The following is a 25417-nucleotide window of genomic DNA, read 5'->3' on the forward strand; positions in this document are numbered from 1 at the left end:
GCACTCGGTTAATGCTGCTATTAACCCTGTGTGACCAACTTTTTACTATTCATGCTGCCTATGCAGCATGAATAGTAAAACGATCTAATGTTAAAAATAATTAAAAAAAAAATCGTGTTATACTCACCGTCCGTCGGCCCCTGCATCGACAACAGGCCTTTCCTGCTCGCGACGCTCCGGTAACCGGTCCATGCTGCGATCTCACGAAGTGATGACGTAGCTGTCTCGCGAGACCACTACGTCATCATCTCGCGAGACCGCAATGCACTCTTGAGACCGGAGCGCACGAGCAGCGTCGGTAACCTCTTCGCTTGGATTCGGGGGCTCAGAAAGGTGAGTGTATAACTATTTTTTTTTTTTTATTCTTTTTAACAGGGATATGATGCCCACATTGATATATAATATGTGGGCTGGGCAATATACTACATGGGCTGTGCTATATACTACGTGACTGGGCAATATACTACGTGGCTCTGCTGTATACTACGTGGCTGGGCAATATACTACGTGGCTCTGTGCTGTATACTATGTGGCTGGGCAATATACTACGTGGCTCTGTGCTGTATACTACGTGGCTGGGCAATATACTACGTGGCTCTGTGCTGTATACTACGTGGCTGGGCAATATACTACGTGGACATGCATTTTCTAGAATACCCGATGCGTTAGAATCGGGCCACCATCTAGTCTTCAATAAATGCACAAGTTTGTTTATATTTTGGACACTTTTCTTATCCCATCAATTAAAAGGATGTTTGGGGATGATCAAATCATTTTGAAAGACAATGCATTCTGCCATAGAGCAAAAACTGTGCAAACATGCCTTGAAAAAAGACACATAGGGTCAATGTCATGGCCTACAAATAGTCCGGATCTCAATCCAATTGAAAATCTTTGGTGGAAGTTTTAGAAAATGGTCCATGACAAGGCTCCAACCCGCAAAGCTGATCTGGCAACAGCAATCAGAGAAAGTTGGAGCCAGATTGATGAAGAGTACTGTTTGACACTCATTAAGTCCATGCCTCAAAGACTGCAAGCTGTTATAAAAGCCAGAGGTGGTGCAACAAAATACTACAGATGTGTTGGAGTGTTTTTTGTTTGTTTTTCATGATTCCATAATTTTTCTCCTCTGCTTCTTCTAAAAAAAAAAAAAAAAGTGACCATTACTGACTGCCACATTTTTTGTTCTTGATTTCTTTTAGTGTATCTTAAAGCCAGAAAGTTGCCATTTGAAATGACTTTAGTTTTGTCCAACGTCCGTGATCTGCTTTTTTTTTTTTTAAATAATAAACAATTGAATGAACATCCTCCAAGGCCGGTGATTCCATAATTTGTCAGGGGTTGTGGAATACTTGGTGGACAGCAGTGTGAGCAGCCTCTTCTTACCTCCACAACCCTGGTATATTTTGTGTGAGATCAGGTTCTCCAGTGGGAGGACCGCTTTCTACACGTGAAGGGAGGAAGCAGAAGCAGAGCTTTGTACTGCACACATTGACTGACTGTCATACGAACATTCTTGTATCTGGTTACATTAACGGAAACCCATCCACGTGTGTGTGCTCTGACTGTCTGCAGCCTTTACTACACTCAGCGGCCACTGTTTGGCTGCTACTGTGGCATAATATTTCACTTGTCCTCCAGGAGACTCTGGAGGAATGGTACTGATCCAGGAGGGAAGTATGGAGTGTTTTTAATCTGATAGTGGAGCTATTAAGAATCCGTTCTTCAGTAGAAGACAGTGAAGGAACTGCACACCTCAAGGCACTTGGAGATGCTGCAAATAGGATTGGTCAGTATTCCTATCCGTTGATTACACCGCTGTAACTACAGTATTACCTTCGTTTCGGTTGAAGACCCTTCATCAGATATATATATGCTATGTTGAATGCATATAGGTCTAGGGGCTCCAGGCTGTGCGGTGGGATTCCCCCAAACTGGGACAGACGGGATTCAGCTGTAACAATGGCTGCGGTGTGTCTTAGCCTTAGAAGAGCTTTCACTTTCTGCTTGTCTAAATGTTTCTATAATTATTGCAATGATGTATATAAAGCATGATTTGTGCTCTGGGCAAAATGTTTTTCCTTTTTTGTCTCCTGCTCTAGTTGCACTCCCTTTACAACAAAGCATTCCTCTGAAGAATAGAACATTGCTTCCTTGAACTTTGTCCCCGTTCTTAGTCTGACATGTAGAAATTTGAAATGGAGCAACTAATAGTTTTGCTGAGCAAACTGTTTTCTTATTTACTCTGTATTCCTGAACTAGAACTTATTGCATATGTTCTATAGTTTAACAAGTAGTCACCGTTCCCTTTTTTACATAAAGTGCTGTGCAAAAATTTGGCAGGGATGGGTAAAATGCTGCAGAAAATGTTTTTTTGAAACCTACAAGTGTTACTACTTTACTATCAATTGACAGAATGCAAAGTGACTTGACTACCCTTTTGCCTTCGAAAGAGCATCAATTCTAGATGCGCTGCACAGAATTTTTGAAGGAACACTTGACAGTGAGACTGTTCCGAACATCTGACAGAAGCAGGGTCATAAGCGCATATAGTGACATGTAAATGTTTGAACACCCCTGGTCAAAATTACCTACTTGTGAAGAGTTAAACAAGTTAAAGATGAAATGATCTCTAAAAGAGTCTAAAGTTATAGATACAGGAAAGATGTATCTCTTGGTACCGTGTTAGCCAGTAGATAGAAAAATATTTAGAATTGAGAGTCCTCAGTGGTTGATACCTTTTTAATGGCTAACTGTTGAGAGTCCTCGGTGGTAACAATTTGTTACCATCTTCTCAGTTAGCCATTAAAAGGTATCAACCACTTAAGTTATAGATGACACATTTCCTTAATATTTTAGACAAAAAAAAAAAAACATAACTTTTTTTTTAATATATTTTCAAAATTCCAAAAAAGGAAAATGGGCTGATGCAAAAGTTTGGGCACCCTGCATGTTTAGTACCAAATAGCACCCCCTTTTGAAAATATCACAGCTTGTACATGCTTTTTGTAGCCGGAAAAGTCAATTCTTGTTTGAGGGATTTTCATCCATTCTTCCTTTGAAAATTCCTTCAGTTCTGTGAGATTCCATCTGCTTTTTTGAGGTCTAGCCATAGATTTTCAATGATGATCAGATCAGGGGACTGTGAGGGTCATTGTAAAACCTTCAGCTTGTGCCGTTTACAGGTACCGTAGTTTATTGTGGATTTTGACGTGTTTTTAGAATCATTATTCACTTGTAGAAGCCATCCTCTTTCCAACTTTAGCTTTTTTACAGATAGTGTTATGTTTGCATCAAGAATTTTGTTGACATTTCATTGAATCTATTCTTCCTTCTACCTATGAAATGTTTCCCGTGCTATTGGCTGCACCACAACCACAAAGCATGATTGATCCACCCCCATGCTTAATGTTGAGTGAGGATGTTTTTTCCTGAAATTCTGTGCCCTTTTTTCTCCAAACATACATTTGATCATTGTGACCAAAGAGTTCTATTTTAACCTCATCGGTCCACAGGACTTGTTTTCAAAATGCATCAGGCTTGTTTAGATGTTCTTTTGCATACATCTGACTTTGAATTTTAAGTTGAGGACACAGGAGAAGTTTTCTTCTGATGGATATTCCATGAAGACCATATTTGTGCAGGTGTCTCTGAACATTAGACCCATGTACCACAACTCCAGTCTGCTAAATCTTTCTGAAGGTCTTTTCCAAATAAGAGGGGGTTTGGATTGGCCTCTCTAGCACTCCTATGAGCAGCTCACTGAAATTTTGATTTGTCTTTCAGAACTTATCTTGACCTCCACTGTTCCCGTTAACTGCTATTTCTTAATTACATTTCGAACTGAGGAAAGAGCACCTTGAAAAAAAACACTTTGCAATCTTCTTGTAGCCTTCTCTTGATTTGTGGGCCGTCACCATTTTCATTTTTAGAGTGCTGGGCAGCTGCTTAGGAGAAGCCATGGCTGCTGTATTTTTGCACAAGGTTAGAGGAGGCTGGGTTTTCATAAAGGTGGGAAATTTGCATCACCTGGCCTTTCCTAATGAAGATGGTAACAGGCTAATTAACTTTGACCAAGGTTTCAAACCTTATCAAAGCACACACATCTACAAGGGTACCCAGACTTTTGCACTGGCCTATTCCCCTTTTTGTTATTTAGGCTATGTGCCCACGTTTCTTAAATGCTGCGGAAATGTCCGCAGCATTTCCGCAACTCCTGCGGGTAAAACGCATGCGGAATTTGCATGCGTTTTCCCACAAAACACTAGCATTTTGCAAGTGTTTTTAGCTTGCAGAATGCTTGCGCTTTACAAGCGATTTGAAGCGTCGCTTGGAAAAGTGATTGACAGGTTGGTCGCACTTGTCAAACATAGTGTTGGGCAAGTGTGACCAACTATTTACTATTGATGCTGCCTATTTACTATTGATGCATCAATATTAAAGGATAGAATGTTAAAAATAATAAAAAAAAATATATGGTTATTCTCACCTTCCAACAGCCCCCGATCCCCTCAGCGGATCTTCTGGTACGTTGCGTTCCCAGGGATGCTTTGCGCAAAGGACCTTTGTGACGTCACGGTCACGTGACCGCGACGTCATCTCAGGTGAATCGCGCAATGCATCCCTGGGAATGGAAGCTGCCGCGTGCACCGCTGAGTGAGCGTTTCAATGCAATCCTATGGCTGCGGAATCGCAGCGATTCCGCAGAAATAATGAACATGCTGCGGATTTTACCGCTATGCGATTCTGCTGCAAGAAAATCCGCAGCATGGGCACAGCAACTGCGGAATCTCATGGGAATGTGGTTTTTTTTCAGCGTTTTTATGCATTTCCGCTGCGGCAAAAAAACGTGGCAAAAACGCATAAACACAATGTGGGCACACAGCCTTAAGATGCTAAAAAATTACTTTTCCTTTGTGCTTTAGGCAAAAAAAAAAAAAATGACATATTTTTCTTTAACCCTTGCAGTGATCATTTGATCTTCAACTTAACTGTTCACAATAACAGTAATTTTGACCAGAGGGGCCCACAATTTTACATGAACATGAAGTGAGGCTGAGGAAAAGTCATCCTGCTCAGTCAGCCAAGAAAATGGTGTATCATATTTCTTCTCCTGTCACACACTTCTTGTCTCATGGTGGTACATGTGCATATGATTCTTATTATACTGCTCCTGTTGAGACCCAGGTAAGTTTCAGGAGCTGTGTTTCTTCAGACTGTAGCCCATTATCACATGACTAGGATGGGCTGCTGTTTGAACTATGTGACAATGGCCATTTTATTACATTCTTGGAAAACCTCTTGAAACTGTTTTAGAATGGCACCATGTACTACCATGTAGTATGTAACATTTCCCATGTTGTGTTTTATAGTTATAGCCATGTTGTTTGGAGCTGGACTTGGCTAATGTATTGTTTAGGAATATAAACAATGAATATACCATACTTGTGCTTTACAATTAAATTCATGTTTTGGGCTAGCCTTATCCAAAGTCTGTAGAGAGTAGAAAAGTATATATTCTGCTGTTCAGCTTGGCAGCTTTTAATGAGCACTTCATGTGTGGTCTATGCATGGGATCTGCTATGCATGTTTCCGCATAAGTTGGAATAAATTACAGGGTTTTTTCATGATAGGAAAGGTTAACTTCTTTGTTAGATTTCAGATATAAGCATAATGAATTGTAATTCTTTGTAAAAAAAAATAAATAAATAAATAAAAGTAGTTATCTGTTTTACAGCTATTGCTGATAAGCAAATATTATAGCGCCCCTGCAGTTGTTTAGCGGTTTTCTGATTGTCCACAATGGACTTTTTAACCTGGCATCTAAAATGCAGCAGGACAACATAAGAATGTACCATAACTTTAATATCTAAACTATGTTCCAAATTATTACGCAAATGATATTTTTCTCGGATTTTCCTAAATGGTCGGTGCAAATGACAGTCAGTCTAATAAAAGTCATCACCCTTTAGAGAATACATCAATTTTATTGAAGAAACCTCCCAATGATAACAGTATAATCTCCAAAATGAATAAAAACTTAAAATGCACTGTTCCAAATTATTAGGCACAGTAGAATTTCTAAACATTTGATATGTTTTAAAGCACTGAAAATGCTCATTTGTGGAATTTGCACCATTAAGAGGTCACATTCACTGAACAAAAAAGCTATTTAACTCCAAAACATCCCAACAGGCCAAGTTGCGTGTTAACATAGGACCCCTTCTTTGATATCACCTTCACAATTCTTGCATCCATTGAACTTGTGAGTTTTTGGAGAGTTTCTGCTTGTATTTCTTTGCATGAAGTCAGAATAGCCTCCCAGAGCTGCTGTTTTGATGTGAACTGCCTCCCACCCTCATAGATCTTTTGCTTGATGATCCTCTAAAGGTTCTCTGTAGGGTTGAGGTCAGGGGAAGATGGTGGCCACACCATGAGTTTATCTCCTTTTATGCCCATAGCAGCCAATGACTCAGAGGGATTCTTTGCAGCATGAGATGGTGCATTGTAACATAGTAACATAGTTAGTAAGGCCAAAAAAAGACATTTGTCCATCCAGTTCAGCCTATATTCCATCATAATAAATCCCCAGATCTACGTCCTTCTACAGAACCTAATAATTGTATGATACAATATTGTTCTGCTCCAGGAAGACATCCAGGCCTCTCTTGAACCCCTCGACTGAGTTCGCCATCACCACCTCCTCAGGCAAGCAATTCCAGATTCTCACTGCCCGAACAGTAAAGAATCCTCTTCTATGTTGGTGGAAAAACCTTCTCTCCTCCAGACGCAAAGAATGCCCCCTTGTGCCCGTCACCTTCCTTGGTATAAACAGATCCTCAGCGAGATATTTGTATTGTCCCCTTATATACTTATACATGGTTATTAGATCGCCCCTCAGTCGTCTTTTTTCTAGACTAAATAATCCTAATTTCGCTAATCTATCTGGGTATTGTAGTTCTCCCATCCCCTTTATTAACTTTGTTGCCCTCCTTTGTACTCTCTCTAGTTCCATTATATCCTTCCTGAGCACCGGTGCCCAAAACTGGACACAGTACTCCATGTGCGGTCTAACTAGGGATTTGTACAGAGGCAGTATAATGCTCTCATCATGTGTATCCAGACCTCTTTTAATGCACCCCATGATCCTGTTTGCCTTGGCAGCTGCTGCCTGGCACTGGCTGCTCCAGGTAAGTTTATCATTAACTAGGATCCCCAAGTCCTTCTCCCTGTCAGATTTACCCAGTGGTTTCCCGTTCAGTGTGTAATGGTGATATTGATTCCTTCTTCCCATGTGTATAACCTTACATTTATCATTGTTAAACCTCATCTGCCACCTTTGTGTCATTGTCATGCATGAAGATGATTTTGCTCCTGAGGGCACATTTCTGCTTTTTATACCATGGAAGAAAGTTGTTAGTCAGAAACTCTATATACTTTGCAGAGATCATTTTTACGTCTTCAGGAACTTTAAAGGGCCCTACCAGCTGTTTTCCCCATGATTCCGTCCCAAAACATGACTCCTCCACATCTTGCTGAAGTTGCAGCCTTATTGGGACATGGTGGCCATCCACCTATCATCCACTACTCCATCCATCTGGACCATCCAGGGTTGCTCAACACTCATCAGTAAACAAGACTGTTTGAAAATTAGTCTTCATGTATGTCTGGGCCCACTACAACCGTTTATGCTTGTGAACACTGTTTAGGGGTGGCAGAATAGTAGGTTTATGAACCAAAGCAAGCCTTTGAATGATCCTACACCTTGAGGTTCGAGGGACTCCAGAGGCATCAGCGGTTTCAAATAACTGTTTGCTGGTTTGTAATGGCTTTTTAGCAGCTGCTCTCTTTATCCGATGAACTTGCCTGGCAGAAACCTTCCTCATTATGCCTTTATCAGCACGAACACGACTGTGCTCAGCCACAAATCTCTTAACAGTAAGATGATCATGCTTAAATTTTCAAGAAATATCTAATGTTTTCATACCTTGACCAAGGCATTGCACTGTTTGATGCTTTTCGGCAGCAGAGAGATCCCTTTTCTTTCCCATATTACTTGAAAACTGTGGCCTGCTTAATAATATGGAACATCATTTTTAAGTAGTTTTCCTTTAATTAGAATCACCTGGAAAACTAATTATCACATGTTTTAAGATTGATTTCAGTGATCCATTGAGCCCTGAGACACAATACCATCCACAAGTTTATTTGAAAAACAAAACCATTAAATCGTTTTGACACTTAAATCCAATTTGCATAATAACTTGGAACACAGTGTAGACCCAAGATTTTTTTTTCCCATTTATTGTGTGTCCAGTTATGCCTGAGCTAAAGGAATAAATGAATAGTTGTGGTGCAGGTAAAACCTTTAAAGGGAACCTGTCACCCCCCTCAGGCGTTTGTAACTAAAAGAACCACCTTGTGCTGCATTCTGACAAGGTGGCTCTTTTAGTTATGCTCCCTGTACACGTTGAAATAAACGTTTATAAAATGTTCCCCCTGATACCGTGAAATGTTCCCGGGGGCGGGTCTTTCCGCCCTAATCATACGCATAACAGCCTTCACTCCGGACCTGTGCGCGTTGGGCCCCGCCTCCTCTTGCTGCATTATCGTCCCTGGCACCTGCGCGTTAAGTTGTTTTTTTTTTTCTGGGCATGTGCAGTTGTGCTGCCCTTCGTACTTACAGCGCCGGGGACGATAATGCAGCAAGAGGCGCGCACAGGTCCGGAGTGACGGCTGTTATGCGTCTCATTAGGGGGGAAAGACCCGCCCCCGGGAACATTTCACCGTGTGCAGGGAGCATAACTAAAAGAGCCACCTTGTCAGAATGCAGCATTAGTGCTGCACAAAGTGGCTCTTTTAGTTACAAACACCTGAGGGGGGTGACAGGTTCCCTTTAATATTAAATCCATCTCCTCAGCCAACCTTGATTTGTCATTGCCTTTACACTCCCCGGTTTGTATGACTGGTTTTTTAGTTAACCAAGTAATGCTAAACATGTTTTATTTGCAGATTAAAAAGATAATAATAAATGAATCTAATAAGTTGCCATATATCCATCCTCAGGTCTGTTTGGAAGAAGAATGAGTAACCCATTTCAGCACTTGGTGGAGCCGCTCAACCATGCGGAGCCCGACAAGAAATTTTATAATCTCCAAAAGTTGAATGATGCAAGATACGGTATGTTCTACTTTTTATAACTGCAGGTCAATCGTGGAAACGCGATTGAATTTCACACTAGTGGGTTAAGAATAGAGATGAGCGAAGCCCTGTAAGTTCGAGTTCGGGCCGAACTTTAGTCCAGTTCGGGTACCAGAACTTGCCTCAAATTCCATATAAGTCAATGGGGGTCCAAACTTTGGTGCATGGTAAGTGCTAGGGTGCTGCAAAAGGAAGAAAAATAGTGGTAAAAGCAGCACATTTGCCCTACAAATGTGGATAGGAAAATGACTTAAAATAACATTAACCCCTTCATGACCTTGGGATTTTCCATTTTTCCATGTTCGTTCTTCACTCCCATCCTTCTCGGAGCCATAACTTTTTTATTTTTCCGTCAATTTGGCCATGTGAGGGCTTATTTTTTGCGGGACGAGTTGTACTTTTGAACGACATCATTGGTTTTACTATGTCGTGTACTAGAAAACGGGAAAAAAATTCCAAGTGCGGTGAAATTGCAAAAAAAGTGCAGTCCCACACTTGTTTTTTGCTTGGCTTTTTTGCTACGTTCACTAAATGCTAAAACTGACCTGCCACTATGATACTCCAGGTCACTACGAGTTCATAGACACCTAACATGGCTAGGTTATTTTTTACCTAAGCGGTGAAAAAAAAATTCCAAACTTTGCTAAAAAAAAAAAAAATTGCGCCATTTTCCGATACTTGTAGCGTCTCCATTTTTCGTGATCTGGGGTCGGTTGAGGGCTTATTTTTTTGCGTGCCGAGCTGGCGTTTTTAACCCCCGCTTTGATGTGCGCTCCGGCGGTGAGCGCACATCAAAGTCGCGACATGTCAGCTGTTTTTTACAGCTGACATGTGCGCGCAATAGCGGCGGGTGAAATCGCGATCACCCGCCGCTATTAACTAGTTAAATGCCGCTGTCAAACTCAGACAGCGGCATTTAACTACCGCATCCGGCCGTGCGGCCGGATATGAGCGCATCGCCGACCCCTGTCACATGATCGGGGGTCGGCGATGCTCCTCCATTGTAACCATAGAGGTCCTGGAGACCTCTATGGTTACTGATCGCCGGTGGCTGTGAGCGCCCCCCTGTGGTCGGCGCTCACAGCACACCTGCATTTTAGCTATATAACAGCGATCTGATGATCGCTGTTATGTAGCAGAGCCGATCGGGCTGTGCCTGCTTCTAGCCTCCCATGGAGGCTATAGAAGCATGGTAAAAGTTAAAAAAAAAAGTAAAAAAAAATGTGAAAAAAATAAAAAAAATATAAAAGTTTAAATCACCCCCCTTTCGCCCCAATCAAAATAAATCAATAAAAAAAAAGCCCAACCTACACATATTTGGTATCGCCGTGTTCAGAATCGCCCGATCTATCAATAAAAAAAAAGCATTAACCTGATCGCTAAACGGCGTAATGAGAAAAAAAATCGAAACGCCAGATTTACGTTTTTTTGGTCGCCACGACATTGCATTAAAATGCAATAACGGGCGATCAAAAGAACGTATCTGCACCGAAATGCTATCATTAAAAATGCCAGCTCGGCACGCAAAAAATAAGCCCTCACCCGACCCCAGATCACGAAAAATGGAGACGCTACGGGTATCGGAAAATGGCGCAATTTTATTTATTTATTTTTTTGCAAAGTTTGGAATTTTTTTTCACCACTTAGGTAAAAAATAACCTAGTCATGTTAGGTGTCTATGAACTCGTACTGACCTGGAGAATCATAATGGCAGGTCAGTTTTAGCATTTAGTGAACCTAGCAAAATAGGCAAGCAAAAAACAAGTGTGGGATTGCACTTTTTTTGCAATTTCACTGCACTTGGAATTTTTTTCCCGTTTTCTAGTACACGACATGGTAAAACCAATGATGTCGTTCAAAAGTACAACTCGTCCCGCAAAAAATAAGCCCTCACATGGCCAAATTGACAGAAAAATAAAAAAGTTATGGCTCTGGGAAGGAGGGGAGCGAAAAACGAAAATGGAAAAACGGAAAAAGCTCCGGGGGTGAAGGGGTTAATGATACCATTTCGGTGCAGATGCGTTCTTTTGATCGCCCGTTATTGCATTTTAATGCAATGTCGCGGTGACCAAAAAAACGTAATTCTGGCGTTTCGAATTTTTTTTCTCGCTACGCCGTTTAGCTATCAGGTTAATGCTCTTTTTATTGATAGATCGGGCGATTCTGAACGCGGCGATACCAAATGTGTAGGTTTGATTTATTTATTTTTTATTGATTTATTTTGATTGGGGCGAAACTTTTTTTATATAATTTTTTTTATATATATATATATATATATATATATATATATATATATATATATATATATATATATATATATATATATATATATATATATATATATATATATATATATATATATATATTTTTACTCTTTTTTTTTTTTTTTTTTTTTTTTTTTTTTTTTTTTCTTTTCTCTCTCCTGCAACCTATGGAGCGTCCTTCTGAGATTAACGCTTTATAGATTGCTCGCGGTCATGTCTCGCAAGCGATGACGTCAGCTTGATGCCAGCTGACATCATCCCCAAAAAACATTACCCTAATTGCCACTACCCCAGGGCAATTGGGAAGAGCCAAAGCTAAGCACCAAAATTGGTGCTTTTAATAGAAGTGCCATTTCTGGAAGAGCTGAAGGCTTGTCTTATTATACTGGAAAGGGCCCGATATCCATGGACTTTCCCAGCCTATTACTATCGTCCCCCAGCTGTCTAAGTTGCCTTAGCTGGTTATTAAAAGAGAAAAAAAAAAAGGGTCCCCCCTTTTATATTATCTTTTTTTGGGGGGTGGGTATCCCCCATTTTTAATCAGCAAAGGCAAAGCAGACAGCTGGGGGTTAATAGGCTGGGCTCTATGACTGAGCACTCCAGCCGTCAGCCTATGGGGATTTTAATTGCATCAGAATCCTACTTTTCCATATAAATTTAGGCCAATGAGCAGATTCTCATTAGATAGGTTCCCAGCTACAGCAATCGCCTTATCGTGGCTGCTGGGTACACATGAATTGGCCAGTTTATTCGTGAAGCATTCTCAATTTTTCCTACTCACTAGAGCAGTAATGCAATTCAAATTTCATATACCGTATATACTAGTGTATAAGTCGACCCGAGTATAAGTCGATACGCATAATTTTGCCTCGAAAAACTGGGAAAACGTATTGACTCGAGTATAAGCTGGGAATGCATTGTCCTCTTGTCACTATTCTGGTATGCATGGTTCTTCATCCCCATCTTTGTCTGCATGGCTCCTTATTCCCATCCTTGTCTGCATGGCTCCTTATTCCCATCCTTGTCTGCATGGCTCCTTATTCCCATCCTTGTCTGCATGGCTCCTTATTCCCATCCTTGTCTGCATGGCTCCTTATTCCCATCCTTGTCTGCATGGCTCCTTATTCCCATCCTTGTCTGCGTGGCTCCTTATTCCCATCCTTGTCTGCGTGGCTCCTTATTCCCATCCTTGTCTGCGTGGCTCCTTATTCCCATCCTTGTCTGCGTGGCTCTTTATTCCCATCCTTGTCTGCGTGGCTCCTTATTCCCATCCTTGTCTGCGTGGCTCCTTATTCCCATCCTTGTCTGCGTGGCTCCTTATTCCCATCCTTGTCTGCGTGGCTCCTTATTCCCATCCCTGTCTGCGTGGTTCCTCATCCCCATCCTTGTCTGTGTGGCCCACGTGAGAAAAAAATATCCTACTTTCCTTCCCTGCACGCCCTCGCAGCGTCTTGTTTTGGCTCCCAGCAGCTCCTGCGGCTGGGCGATCACGTGTTCCTGCTCATTAAGGGACTCTCCAGCCTATGGGAGTGGAGAGAGGTGAATATTCATTACCTTAATGAGCGGGCACCCATGAGAGCCTGGCAGCTGCTGGAAGCTAGCAGCTGTAACTGTGGGTGCTATAAGAGAATTGAATATTCATTGCCAGCGCAGTGAATATTCATTTCTCTTTAGCAGCGGGCACAGGCTTTAGCCACCTGCCTCCTGTGACCCTCTGCTCCCCCTCCCCGCCATGAACTGGGACAATGACTCGTGTATAAGCTGAGGGGTGCATTTTCAGCACAAAGAAAAGTGCTGAAAAACTCTGCTTATACACGAGTATATAGAGTATTTTATGTTTGCATGCTGTAGCACTACAGAGTAGTACTTTGTTATATGTGGAAATGGCTACTGTTAGTAAGCACATGTAAACACCTGATTGCTGTTGGCGTGACGTTAGTCTCCTGATATTTGTATTCATTTGGCATTAACAAGTGTTTGAATAGCCATAGCTTACAGCAACACAATGTGGTAACGTATATCAATAAGGGTTACATATCCTGAAAGGGCTGCCCAAGCCCTATCTGAGGATACTATTAGTAGCGTATGCAAAAATTACCTGACAGATTTCGTTTAACTGCTCTAGCACCCATCTACTTAATAAAATACATATGATTAGGGGAACCCACATCCCAGCACTTATGATTGTACAAAGCTTATTAGGTGTTTTGAATTTAAATATTATATCCTTGACATAAAATAAAGTACCTAGGCACTAACAGGCGGGTAGCTACCTGCCTATTGTGCCCGGCGCTATTCTCTTCTGGCACTGGGTGGTCACAGACTTATGCTGCTGTCAGGCCAACAGAGCAGCGGTTTCTTTTCCTGCTGACAGGATGGGACTACTGGTGTCATGCTGATTGTGAGCCGGCTCTCCGCTGACTAATTTGGGGAAGCTGGCTATCAATCCGCATGATGCCAGTCCTCCCGCCCTGTCAACAAAAAGAGAAACTGCTGCTCTGTTGACAGTTAGCAACTTAATCTCCAGCATGAGCGGTCAATTACCGACACCGGGTACACCAGGCAGGTAGTTGCCTCTGTTAGGATCTACATGCATGTGGGTGCTTAGACACATTGTTGTTTTTTTTAAAGTCCCCAATATCTTCTTTAATCTTATTTTATTGGACTTAACCAGGAAAATTGACTTCCTTACAATACTGGAAAGGTTTTTGTTAGTGACAAATTTTTTTTTTCGATTGACCAGTCAAGAATGCGTCTTATAATCTTAAAGGGATCGTGTCAGCAGGATTGTGCACAGTAACCTACACACTGTCAGTTCGGCACCGTTATACTGATTAAAATGATGCCTTGGTTGGTGAAATCAGTCTTGTGGTTGTTGTTCAATCTTTATTTTCAGTTTTGAGTGAATATACTCGTCCCCCGGGCCGGCATGTGGGGGGCTTCATGTGGTGCTCTGCTTAGGTATTCATAATGAAGGCTCATGACAGGTCACTGATCCCTCACTGACCTTTGCTCCCTAGTTTACATAATGAATATAATGTATGTTTTCAGAAAAAAAATCACATCTATAATGTCCATGCAATTAGTTTATTTGGTGATATAAATTTATGCTAAAAAAACAAATAAAATAATTATATGAATACTAGATGTTGGCCCAATTCTAACGTATCGGGTATTCTAGAATATGTAGGTAGTATATAGCACAGGCTACGTACTATATTGCACAGTGACGTAGTATATAACACAACCGACGTAGTATATAACAGAGCTACGTAGTATGTAACACAGCCACATAGTATATAACATAGCCACGTAGTGTATTGCACAGCTACGTAGTGTATTGCATAGTAACAGCCACGTAGTATATTGCACAGTCGATGTAGTATATAACAGAACCGACACAGCTACGTAGTATATAACACAGAGCACGTAGTATATTGCACAGCCACGTATTATATTGGACAGTCACGTTGTATATTGCACAGTCACGTTGTATATTGCCCAGCTACATAGTATATAGCACAGAGATGTAGTATATAACAGAGTCCAAGCAGTATGTAACACAGCCCACGTAGTATATAGCAATATGGCCACTATATGCGTGGTTAAAAAAGACTTAAATTAACATATACTCACCTTCCGAAGGCCCCTTGAAGTCCTGGCGCCTGTGTATGGTGCACGCGGCAGCTTCCTGTCCCAGGGTTGGTATGAGCGCAGGACCTGTGATGATGTCGCGGTCACATGACTGTGACGTCATGGCAGGTCCTTCTCTCATTGCATCCTTGGCACCGGAACTTGCCGCTTGTACTGCCGAGGACAGCGCGCGATGTCGGAAGGTGAGAATAACTTTTTTTTTTTATTATTATTATTATTATTTGTAACATTAGATCTTTTTACTATTGATGCTGCATACGCAGCATCAATAGTAAAATGTTGGTCACACAGGGTTAATAGCTGCGTTAACAGAGTGCATTACACCGCGGTCCGTTAACGCTGGCATTAACCCTGTGTGAGCGCTGACTGCAGGGCAGTAAAGCAGCGGCCATTTCGCTGCCAGCCTATGGCCGTCGCTGATATATATATATATATATTAAAGCATACTGAATATTGTATATATAACAGGGGGCAGGTCAGTGAGGGATCTGTGACCTATCAGAAGCCATACAGCTGGGCATACCATACCTATGCAGAGCACCCCAACCCCACCCCAGAGCACGAGCAGATCATTACCTGAAAAGTGAAAATAAAGATTAAACAACCACAAGACGGATTTCATCACCAAATATCATTGTAATCAGTATAACAGCGCTGACCTGACCCTGTCTGTAGCTTACTGTGCACAATCCTGCTGACCGGTTCTCTTTAAATGCAGTAAATGTGACTGAATTCTCTCGCTCTGCTACAAGCATCTGATTCCTGTTTGCATTGTATGAAGCTGTGATGCTCGCTCCCCATTTCTTTCCAGCCCGCTTGCCCTTTTCCATACGAGTCCTCCTGGAGTCGGCCATCAGGAACTGTGATGGATTTCTGGTAAAAAGAACAGATGTTGATGCTATCCTCAACTGGAAAGTCACTCAGAATGAGAATGTGGAAGTCCCGTTCCGTCCAGCAAGAGTTATTCTGCAGGATTTCACGTAATTGCCCTGTTTTTCTACTACTGCTGATCTGTCTGATTTTTATTTTTACTGTGTTTTGAGGTTCATAATGCAATGAATTGGGGGTCTCTGCCCTCGTACCACCACCTATCAAAATGCTACACTGTACAAACATGGGCAGTCGGAAGTGCTAGGTATTGACTTCTTTGTGTCTGTCTTGCACTAGACCCTAATGTGGATGATATGTAATGTGAAGGTAGTGCCCAATGGTCCTGGCATGTTCTTGTACAGTGTTGGAGGCATTGGAGCATGTGGTCACAAGGAAGGGCAGCTATTTGGTTAACGTAAGAATTTTGCTGTCCCCAAAAACTGCACTCCCTATGAATGACCTTCACCACTGGAGACCTAATGATTCATCCTCGGTGTCTTATGTGTCCGTTTTGTTTTCAGAGGTGTCCCTGCAGTGGTGGATTTTGCAGCAATGCGAGATGCAGTAAAGCGATTGGGAGGAAATCCAGAAAAAATCAACCCTGTGTGCCCGGCAGACTTGGTGATTGACCATTCCATACAAGTTGATTTCAACAGAAGGTGAGACGGTTCCTGGGCAGTGCATCTTATACAGCCTTTCTGCATTCTTCTGCATGGCCCAAATGCACGGCGCATTCTACATCTGATTTGTTTCCAACCTCACATTTGCTGGACATATGCAGAGAAATCTTTTTATTTATCGCTTTGGCAATTCCACTGCATCACGCACACAACTTGCATGAAAGTAAATGCACCAATATCGGAGACTGGTTAAAGGGGTTGTCTAGAACTTTAAAAAGGATCTGCTCTTATTTTCCCAGAAACTGCAACCTTGGGTCTGGCATTGCAGCTCATCCTCATTGACGTGAATGCAATACAAGATGGCCCAAGGACAACAGTAATGCCGTTTTTGGTAAAATAGTCCATTTTGGACTTCTTTTTTTGAAAAAATAAATAAATCAGAGTCCCTTAAATTGTGCATGGTGGTCTGCACAGCTTCAAACATCACTTTCTGCACACCTATCCAAAATGGTTGATTTTCAGAAGAATAAATGTGGCCTTTATCTGCGCATCTCCTCCTTCTTATGTCGTGTGTTTTAGGGAAGATAGCTTACAAAAGAATCAGGAATTGGAGTTTGAAAGGAACAGCGAACGTTTTGAGTTTCTGAAAGTGAGTATGCAAGGATTTCTGTGTCATAAGATGGGATATGCCATATCACTGTTATTGACGTGGTTCGGTCAATTCTACTTCCAGTGGGGCTCTCAGGCCTTTCAGAACATGAGAATCATTCCACCAGGCTCTGGCATCATTCACCAGGTCAACCTGGAATACCTGGCAAGAGTAGTCTTTGATCAAGATGGCTTCTACTATCCTGATAGTCTTGTTGGGACAGACTCGCACACCACAATGATTGATGGTCTTGGTGTTCTAGGTTGGGGTAAGTTTAACCCCTTGATTACAGAAGTGTTGCTTTGTTAACTGTAAGAGGGTTCATAGACTTGACTTCCTTGCTACGGGACTCATGTGTAAGATGCAGTATGAACTGAAGGCATCTTCTAAAGAGGGTCTCCTACTATGCGCTAGGATGTACCATAAATATAAGACCAGTTATTTAGACAGCATATGTCACAATGTTTAGGCTGCCTCCACTGACAGCAGCTTAAGACTCTGATTCTTATTCTGGTTCACTTACTGGGCTTCTTGCAGTACTATTTTATTTGCTGCAGCTCTGGTAGTCCTCCTAATGATAAACCCCTGCTATGTGGTCTTTGATATTCATGATCTCTGATTATTCTTGCCCCACCATTGATGTGTGCTACTTGTGCACCAGGGAGAAATCTGAGCTGTCAAACATTTGCCACAGATTGGGTTATACACAGCTCATCATTGAGAAGACTAGCAGAGCTGCAGCAGCTAATACAATCAATTAACTAACTACTGGTATCCTATTGATATTTGACAATGACAATGGTGGCCTCTTAGAAACACACTTTTACCCTCTTTTACTCAGTTTTGTTTTCTTTATTTGTGCATGTGAGATGGCCATTTCTGGTTGCCGTCTGTTAACCCCTGTTACGTTTGCTTGATCAGGTGTTGGAGGAATTGAAGCTGAGGCTGTCATGCTTGGCCAACCAATCAGTATGGTGCTACCGGAAGTAATTGGATATAAATTGATTGGGAACCCTAACCATTTAGTGACTTCTACAGATATTGTGCTGACAGTGACTAAGGTATCTCTTTTGTATTTTTATTTAAAAAAAAGTACTTGTGACTCTTCCATTACCAATATTAAAGACCAGCCTATAACATTGTGTGTCTTTATTGCAGCACCTCCGTCAGGTTGGAGTAGTGGGTAAATTTGTTGAGTTTTTTGGCCCTGGTGTGGCACAACTTTCTATTGCTGACCGTGCCACTATTGCCAACATGTGTCCAGAGTATGGTGCCACTGCAGCGTTTTTCCCTGTCGATTTGGTCAGCGTTCAGTATTTACAGCAAACAGGTAAGGGCAACCCTTTATTATACATGTGTATATAGTGTAGTACTTGTGTAGTTTAGGAACAGAGAAGCCATGTAGTTTTCAATCCTGTCTTCTGGCAACGTGCCATAGTCTAATGAATGCCACCCTTGATTTCTACTGTGTGAAAAAGCTGGGCATGTATTAAGCCTACAAATTACATTTTTAACATCATTTACATTCTTCTAATCACACTTTCGCTAGTTTTCCCTACTTGGAATGTCTGGTATGCTGTGATATGCAGAAACGGCATTCGTCCTGGTCTTTTTAAGCGGAGAAGGGTTTGTTTTTTTTATGCAGTTTATTAGTTGGGGATTAAATATAAGAATCTTAATAGAAGTGAATAACAAGCCTTAAATGTAAAAGGGAAAGGCAAACCTAGTAATGGTTTCAGGCATAGCAGAGCAAATCTTACCGAGGTTTAGGAGCCAACGCTTTCAATTGTAACACCAGACACCAACTGCTCCAGAAATGTAAAAAAATAATAACCACATGGTCACCCCTCCTCCGTTCCCCACCTTAATGATTCTTCGAGCAGTGTAACCTTTCTCTTTCATTCCACAGTCAAGACAAGCCTGCAACTTCCTTAGTAAGAAAAGTCCTTCTTGACATTCCTAGTGGTTAAAGCACACTATCTCCCGCAGTTCCTCATTTCTTAAAGCTAAAGCCTAGTCCTCATTGTCTCTGAAAATAATCATCCCAAAGAGTGGAGTGGCTGGAGAACGCAATGATAAACCTTGTTGGTCCTTAGTAGCCCATGTCTAAGTGCCTGTCAAGTCATCGAATAAAACATTCATACTTTGTGTCCCAGGTCGTGAAGAAGACAAAGTGAAATACATCCAAATGTATTTAGAGGCTGTTGGTCTATTTAGGGACTTCAGTAATACAGACCAGGACCCGGACTTCACCCAGGTAATAATGAAACGGATCACCCAAGGACTTGTTACATATGGTATATTCAGGCTTCGTGTATAACACACCTAGAATGGATGTCTTATTGTCCGCAGCGTATGGTAGGTCACTGGGCATATATTCACTCCACAGGTGGTAGAGCTGGATCTGAGCACGGTGGTGCCCTGTTGTAGTGGACCCAAAAGACCTCAGGATAAAGTGGCCGTGTCTGACATGAAAACGGACTTTGAGAGTTGCCTAGGAGCCAAGGTAAGAAGCGCCACTTCTTTACCATTCAGACAGCAGATTTTCTGTTCTTTTTGCGTCTTCAATGCTGTCGTTGCTTGATGTGACAGGCCAAAAGCCTATGGTACACTATTGGAAAAATCAGATGTCATTCTAAATTTCTGTCCGATACAGATGGTAACTTTGTATGATATAATATTACAAAATCCATAAAGGGGTCTCCATGATCAGCCGGTTAGGATGTAGATTTTGTGATTTGTAGCTGCCCAAGGGGTCTGGTAACACATGACACAATTGGCACAGGACATATTGCCATTAAATTGAAGCCCGGGGCTTTGGATCTGGAAAGTGAAGTGGGTTCCACAGATTAAATGCCCCATAAAATGCTAACCAAAGTAAGTTAAAAGGGCTCTTTTTATTTTTTTTATTTATTTATTTTTTTAACAGCAAGGGTTCAAAGGCTTCCATATCCCTCAAGGACACCATAACGACTGCATGAAATTTGCCTATAATGATGCAGATTATGAGCTGACCCATGGCTGTGTGGTCATAGCTGCTATTACCAGCTGTACCAACACTAGTAACCCTTCTGTCATGCTGGGCGCAGGTGAGCACCGCTTATTTTAGCATTTTCATTTGTGGGTTTTTGTTTTTTTTTTCCTTTTATTGGGACCAGTTAGGTGTTATCAGCATGGATCATTTGTTTAAGGGGGGAAAAAACAGTTGACCACATTTTAGATTGGGGTGCTTGGTATTGCGGAAATTCTTCTTTATAGTTGTGGATGGGAATTACACAATCTCTGATTTTTATGATTTATTTTTATTAGGATTATTGGCCAAAAATGCAGTTGAAGCTGGACTAACTGTGAAGCCTTACATCAAGACAAGTCTGTCTCCTGGCAGTGGGGTAGTGACTTACTATCTTCGAGACAGTGGCGTCATGCCTTACCTTTCTAAGCTTGGGTATGTTAACCTAAAAAGGAATGATTACTACAATACTAGGTATAAGGAAAATTAATAATTATACTTTGCATCTTGGCACTCACTGTGCAACTCCATTATCTTGATTGAGCCGGTTCTTTATTGGTTTAAAGTGTGAGCACATTCTAGAGAATGCTAAATGGGCCACAGCCCCTTCATTCATGGTCACTCGTGGTTCCTCAAACTTGAAACCCCACTTATCTGCGTATTCAATCACATGGAGAACCCTATAACATTTTCAAGTGATCTATATCAACAAGGGGGTCTGGTGGGACTGCGGGGATGTTACACTTGCATGCAATCCTTGTTGTCAGTCACTCATGCAGATTTCAATATCTAAAAGTGTACCTTATCTCTAAGGTAATCCCCATATTGATTTAGCATCACCCTGCCCTGCAGCTTAGATCTTGGGGCAGAAGTGGTTTAATAATTCAAATTCAATATTGACTTTTTCTCCTTCGCCTCATTGGGGGACACAGACCGTGGGTGTATGCTGCTGCCACTAGGAGGCTGACACTAAGTGATACAAAGAAAGTAAGCTCCTCCTCTGCAGTATACACCCTCCTGCTAGCTCTCAGCTAACCAGTTCTTGCTTAGTGTCCGTAGGAGGCACACGAATGGGTCTGCTATTCAGACCCAAAACTTTATTATTTTATTTTTACCTTTTACATTTTTGATTTTACTTTCTACATCGAAGGGGCGACGGATTCTTTCAAGGCTCCGATCTCCCCGAACCATCAACAGGTGAGCACGGAGAGTGTCGCCTCTCCATATCCTCTCCAGCAATGTGCCACGCCTGAGCTGATTCTTAGGGGCGACGGGTTCCTTCAAGGGCACCGATCTCCCCGCACCCTAAACGGACGAGCACATGGAGTGTCGCTTCTCCGTATCCTCTTCTGCAGCCAGGTCTAATGCCGGACAACTGGCCCTGTCCACCCAGGGACTGAACTCCGTGGATGTACAGAGGCCCCTCTCTTCGGCGTCCGAGCAGCCCCCACTGTCCCACTACTGTTAAAACGGATGGCATAAAGAGGCAGACGGTTCCTCTCCACCTCCCTAACAAAGGTATGGTGGATTGAGGTTTATCCCTCTATCCCTGCACCGTCCACGCTGCAATACCTGACCTGCGGCAGAACAGTAGAGTGTGTGCGCTTTCCTCGGCGCTGAAACCCACTATGGCGCGCTAAGGCGGCTCCGCCCACCTTTTATGGCGCTTCTTCCCTGGCACAGGAGCGATCACTTATCTCGGCAACGCCCACTCTATTCTACCCCTGGTATTGCTCACGCTGGCTGCAGAAATTTAGGCCCCGGCTTGGGCCTATTCATGGAAGTCACTAGGCTCCGCCCACATCACGTCTGTGGCTCCACCCCCAAATTGGCGCCTCTCACTCTCTGCGAGACTTTACCACCTCTGCAACTTCCGGTGGCCATCTTGGTTCACCCTGCCAACACACACAGGGGCTATGGTTTTGCATTAAAGGGGCACAACGACTCTGCAACCGGGTAAGGAAGTACTGCTCTCTTCCCCTGCATCTTCCCCCTGTTCTTAAAGACACATGTCTATTATCTCCTGTCTGGTCTTTAAGGTACACGACCAGCCAGTATTCCCTAGTCTTAAAGGCACATAACCCGTATTCCCTGGTCTTAAGGGCACATAACCAGTATTACCTAGTCTTAAATGCACAGAACCAGTATCCCCTGGTCTTAAAGGCTCATGACCAGTCCAAAGCCGGTCACTCTAAATGAGCTCAGGAGCCCTCCACCGCCGATCCCAGCTTATCCCAGAGTACCTAGTTCCCTGAGTGGGCTTCGTGAGCCTTCTGTGGCTCGGAGTGCTCACAGGACCAATATAGATGGTCCCTTTCCTTCATACGAGCCGTCAGCTAGCAGGAGCCGCAAGTTTTCTAGAAACGTACAGGCGTCTAGAAACGTACACGTGCCTAGAAAACGGAAGTTTCATTTCCTGATCCCTCACCAATGATTTGCTGAGAACAAGTCTGTGAATATGGATCCGATATTGCCTTGGTTCTGGACTCCAGAACTTAAGAAAAGGATAGATTCGCCTATTGATATCATCAACCAATCTCTTTAGATTGATGAGGACTTCATTTCTACTCTAGATCACGCAGTGTCCCTCATAAGGAGACTAAACTCCCAGCAGAGCATTTGCCATTCACTCGGACAGGGAGCGTCCGGATAAGCAATCCACTGGACAGAAACCTCTGCAAGGGCAGTATCCTTTTTTCAGCCAATATGCAAACACGTGGAGTGTCCCCTCCACATATACTCACCTAAGACGTGAGATGCCATGCCTGGTCTGATTCTTTTAAAGGACACCGATCTCCCCACATCATCAATAGACGAGCACGTGGGCGTGTCGCCTCCATATATCCTCTTCTGCAGCCAGGCCAACGCCGGACAACCAGCCCTGTCCACCCGGGGACCTAAACTCTGTGAATGTACAGAGGCTCCCTTTTTGGCATCCAAACATCCCCCTCTGCATCTCCACTATTTAGCAGATGATGCAAGAAGGCGGATGATACCTCTCCACTTCCCTGTTGAGAGAATGGTGGATTGAGGGTTCATCATTTTAACTCCGCACCATCAAAAGAGAGCGGCGATGGCAAGAGCTGGCTTTTCCTGACCTTCTGCATGCAGCCGCGCATTCTGCCACTTGGCATATTAACCGGGTAGAATCTCCTGTGGTATACCTACCAGTATCCCTGCCCGATGGGTCATCAATTAAAAATACAACCGACTGTCAGATGGCAAATCTGGTTAGTTCCGTCTTGCGATCTCCGGTTCAGCGCTCTACCCTTCCTTAGCCGCCGCATGTGTTGCTACAGCAACGGTCTCCTGGTCAGAGACCTTAACTACATTGATTTCCAACAGTAACCTTCTTCTGAAGAAGGTACAGCTGGTCAATCAAATTTATTGAGCGAGGAGACTAGCTGCTTCACGCCTCTCGGATGCATCTACTAGCACGACGCTGTCAGCAGCAAATGCCATCACACTCAGAAGGACACTATAGCTCAGAGAATGGAAGCGTACTCTGCTTTCAAAAGGCCTCTGACATCACTCCCTTACTAGAGTAATCGGTTATTCGGTGAGAAGTTGGGAGTGTTTCCCACGCAGGAACAAAGGATCGCATGTTTCCTATAGACCCAACCAGCAGTGGATCAGTGGTCCGGGACGGTCTAGATCTGAGGGATCTTGGTTCTAAAAAGGGGACTGAAAAGTAAGACTGACCCTGAACTTCAAACTTCTACCAAGCTTGACAAGGTCCCCCTTCTTCGGATGGAGTTCCTCCACTCAGCCATTACTTCAACGGAAAAAGGTGGAGTTTCTGGCATCCATCGACATTCGGGATGCTTACCTTCACATTCCTAAGTTTTCCCCTCTTCAAAAATTCCTTTGCTTTCCCTTTCATGAACAGCATTTTCAAATCGCGACCTTGTCCTTCGGCCTTGCTACCGCACCCAGAGTGTTCGCAAGGGTTATGGCGGCTGTCATGTTCCTCTTGCACCCTAGAGGCATGATCGTCCTGCCCAATCTGCTCGACTTTCTAGCCGCTCTTCCAGCCCTGCGCTGAGTCGTCTATATCTCTTGCGATACCCTTTCTCTCCTGGGCTGGCAGCTAAACTTAGACAAGTTTTTCCTCATTTTCAGCCCAGCAGATATCCTTTTTGAGGATGATCCTGGAATCTTCCAGAAGGTTGGTGATTCTCCCTTGAGACAAGGCCATGGCCCTTCAACAGGGAGCTCGCACACTTTTTCACTCATCCCCTCATTCCATTCGATTTGGTAGGAGGGTTCTGAGGAAAATTGGTGACGACAATGGAAGCAGTTTCCTTCGCTCCTCTCATTTTCTGCAGGTCAAGCAGGCTTTCAGAGGGTAGTCTGAGCTCCTTCCTCATCCAGGAGAGATCCTTTCTCCCGGTTCTATGGTTATTAGTGACTACCGATGCCAGTCCTCTTCTCCTGTTCATTGTTCTGGGGATCTAGTTCTACAGCAGGTCCACTGCCTTCTGGTGGGTCACCCAATCCGATTCAATCAGACAATCTGTGCCATACGTCAAATCATCTAGCAGGTACCCACGGTCAGGCGTCATGGCCGAGGTACCTCACATTCTCTGTTGGGCCACGATTTATCATTCTGTGATCTCTGCACTACACATCTCAGGAGTAGAACTCTGGGCGTCAGATGCCGTCGGGGTCCTGCTTCATGTGAGTGGGAACTTCACCCGGAAGTCTTCAATCAGATCTGTCTTCTCTGAAGCACTCCAGATGTAGGTCGATGTCGTCCAGACTGAATGCCAATGTACTCTAGTTCATGGTTCGGCCTCCAGATCCAAAAGCCATCGCAGTGCTTGCTCTGGTTCTTCCGTGGCACCAGTTTCCATAACCCTTCTTCCAATACTTCCAAGATCTTTACGGAAGCAGGAAGCTCCCCAGTGATCCTGGGAGATCCGCACTGACCATGTCAGGTTTTCTCGTTTGCAGAACTAGTATTTTTCCATCTTATTGCAACAAAACTGCAAATATGGACTCCTTGCAGGGAGTCTTCACATGTGGTTCTTCCCTATCGCATACCGTTAGGTATTTGGGACCTTAATGGTCCTGGGAGTCGTACAGTAGACTCCTTTTGATCCGGACAGACTTTACTATCAGGGAAGGTCGCCCTTTTTTTCTCTGC

The 25417-nt window shown here is 43.1% G+C and overlaps 1 protein-coding gene across 6 annotated transcripts in view; it reads left to right on the plus strand.

Moving 5' to 3' along the window:
- The window catches only part of ACO1 (aconitase 1), a 95250-nt gene that overhangs the window by 42394 nt on the left and 27439 nt on the right, over nucleotides 1-25417 (plus strand). For 4 of the 6 annotated variants that reach the window (XM_077250037.1, XM_077250063.1, XM_077250054.1 and 1 more), the window contains exons 2-12: nucleotides 9067-9180; nucleotides 15931-16099; nucleotides 16511-16648; nucleotides 17189-17258; nucleotides 17343-17526; nucleotides 18180-18319; nucleotides 18417-18588; nucleotides 19415-19515; nucleotides 19648-19764; nucleotides 20188-20347; nucleotides 20568-20703. In XM_077250037.1, the coding sequence (XP_077106152.1) occupies nucleotides 9084-9180; nucleotides 15931-16099; nucleotides 16511-16648; nucleotides 17189-17258; nucleotides 17343-17526; nucleotides 18180-18319; nucleotides 18417-18588; nucleotides 19415-19515; nucleotides 19648-19764; nucleotides 20188-20347; nucleotides 20568-20703 (1484 nt within the window). In that variant the 5' untranslated portion in view covers nucleotides 9067-9083. The remainder of the gene's footprint in view (nucleotides 1-9066; nucleotides 9181-15930; nucleotides 16100-16510; nucleotides 16649-17188; nucleotides 17259-17342; nucleotides 17527-18179; nucleotides 18320-18416; nucleotides 18589-19414; nucleotides 19516-19647; nucleotides 19765-20187; nucleotides 20348-20567; nucleotides 20704-25417) is intronic. The other 2 variants (XM_077250071.1, XM_077250078.1) reach the window with 1 other exon arrangement.

Source organism: Ranitomeya variabilis, chromosome 1, assembly GCF_051348905.1.
Source record: "Ranitomeya variabilis isolate aRanVar5 chromosome 1, aRanVar5.hap1, whole genome shotgun sequence".
In the NCBI taxonomy this organism is placed as follows: Eukaryota; Metazoa; Chordata; class Amphibia; order Anura; family Dendrobatidae; genus Ranitomeya; species Ranitomeya variabilis.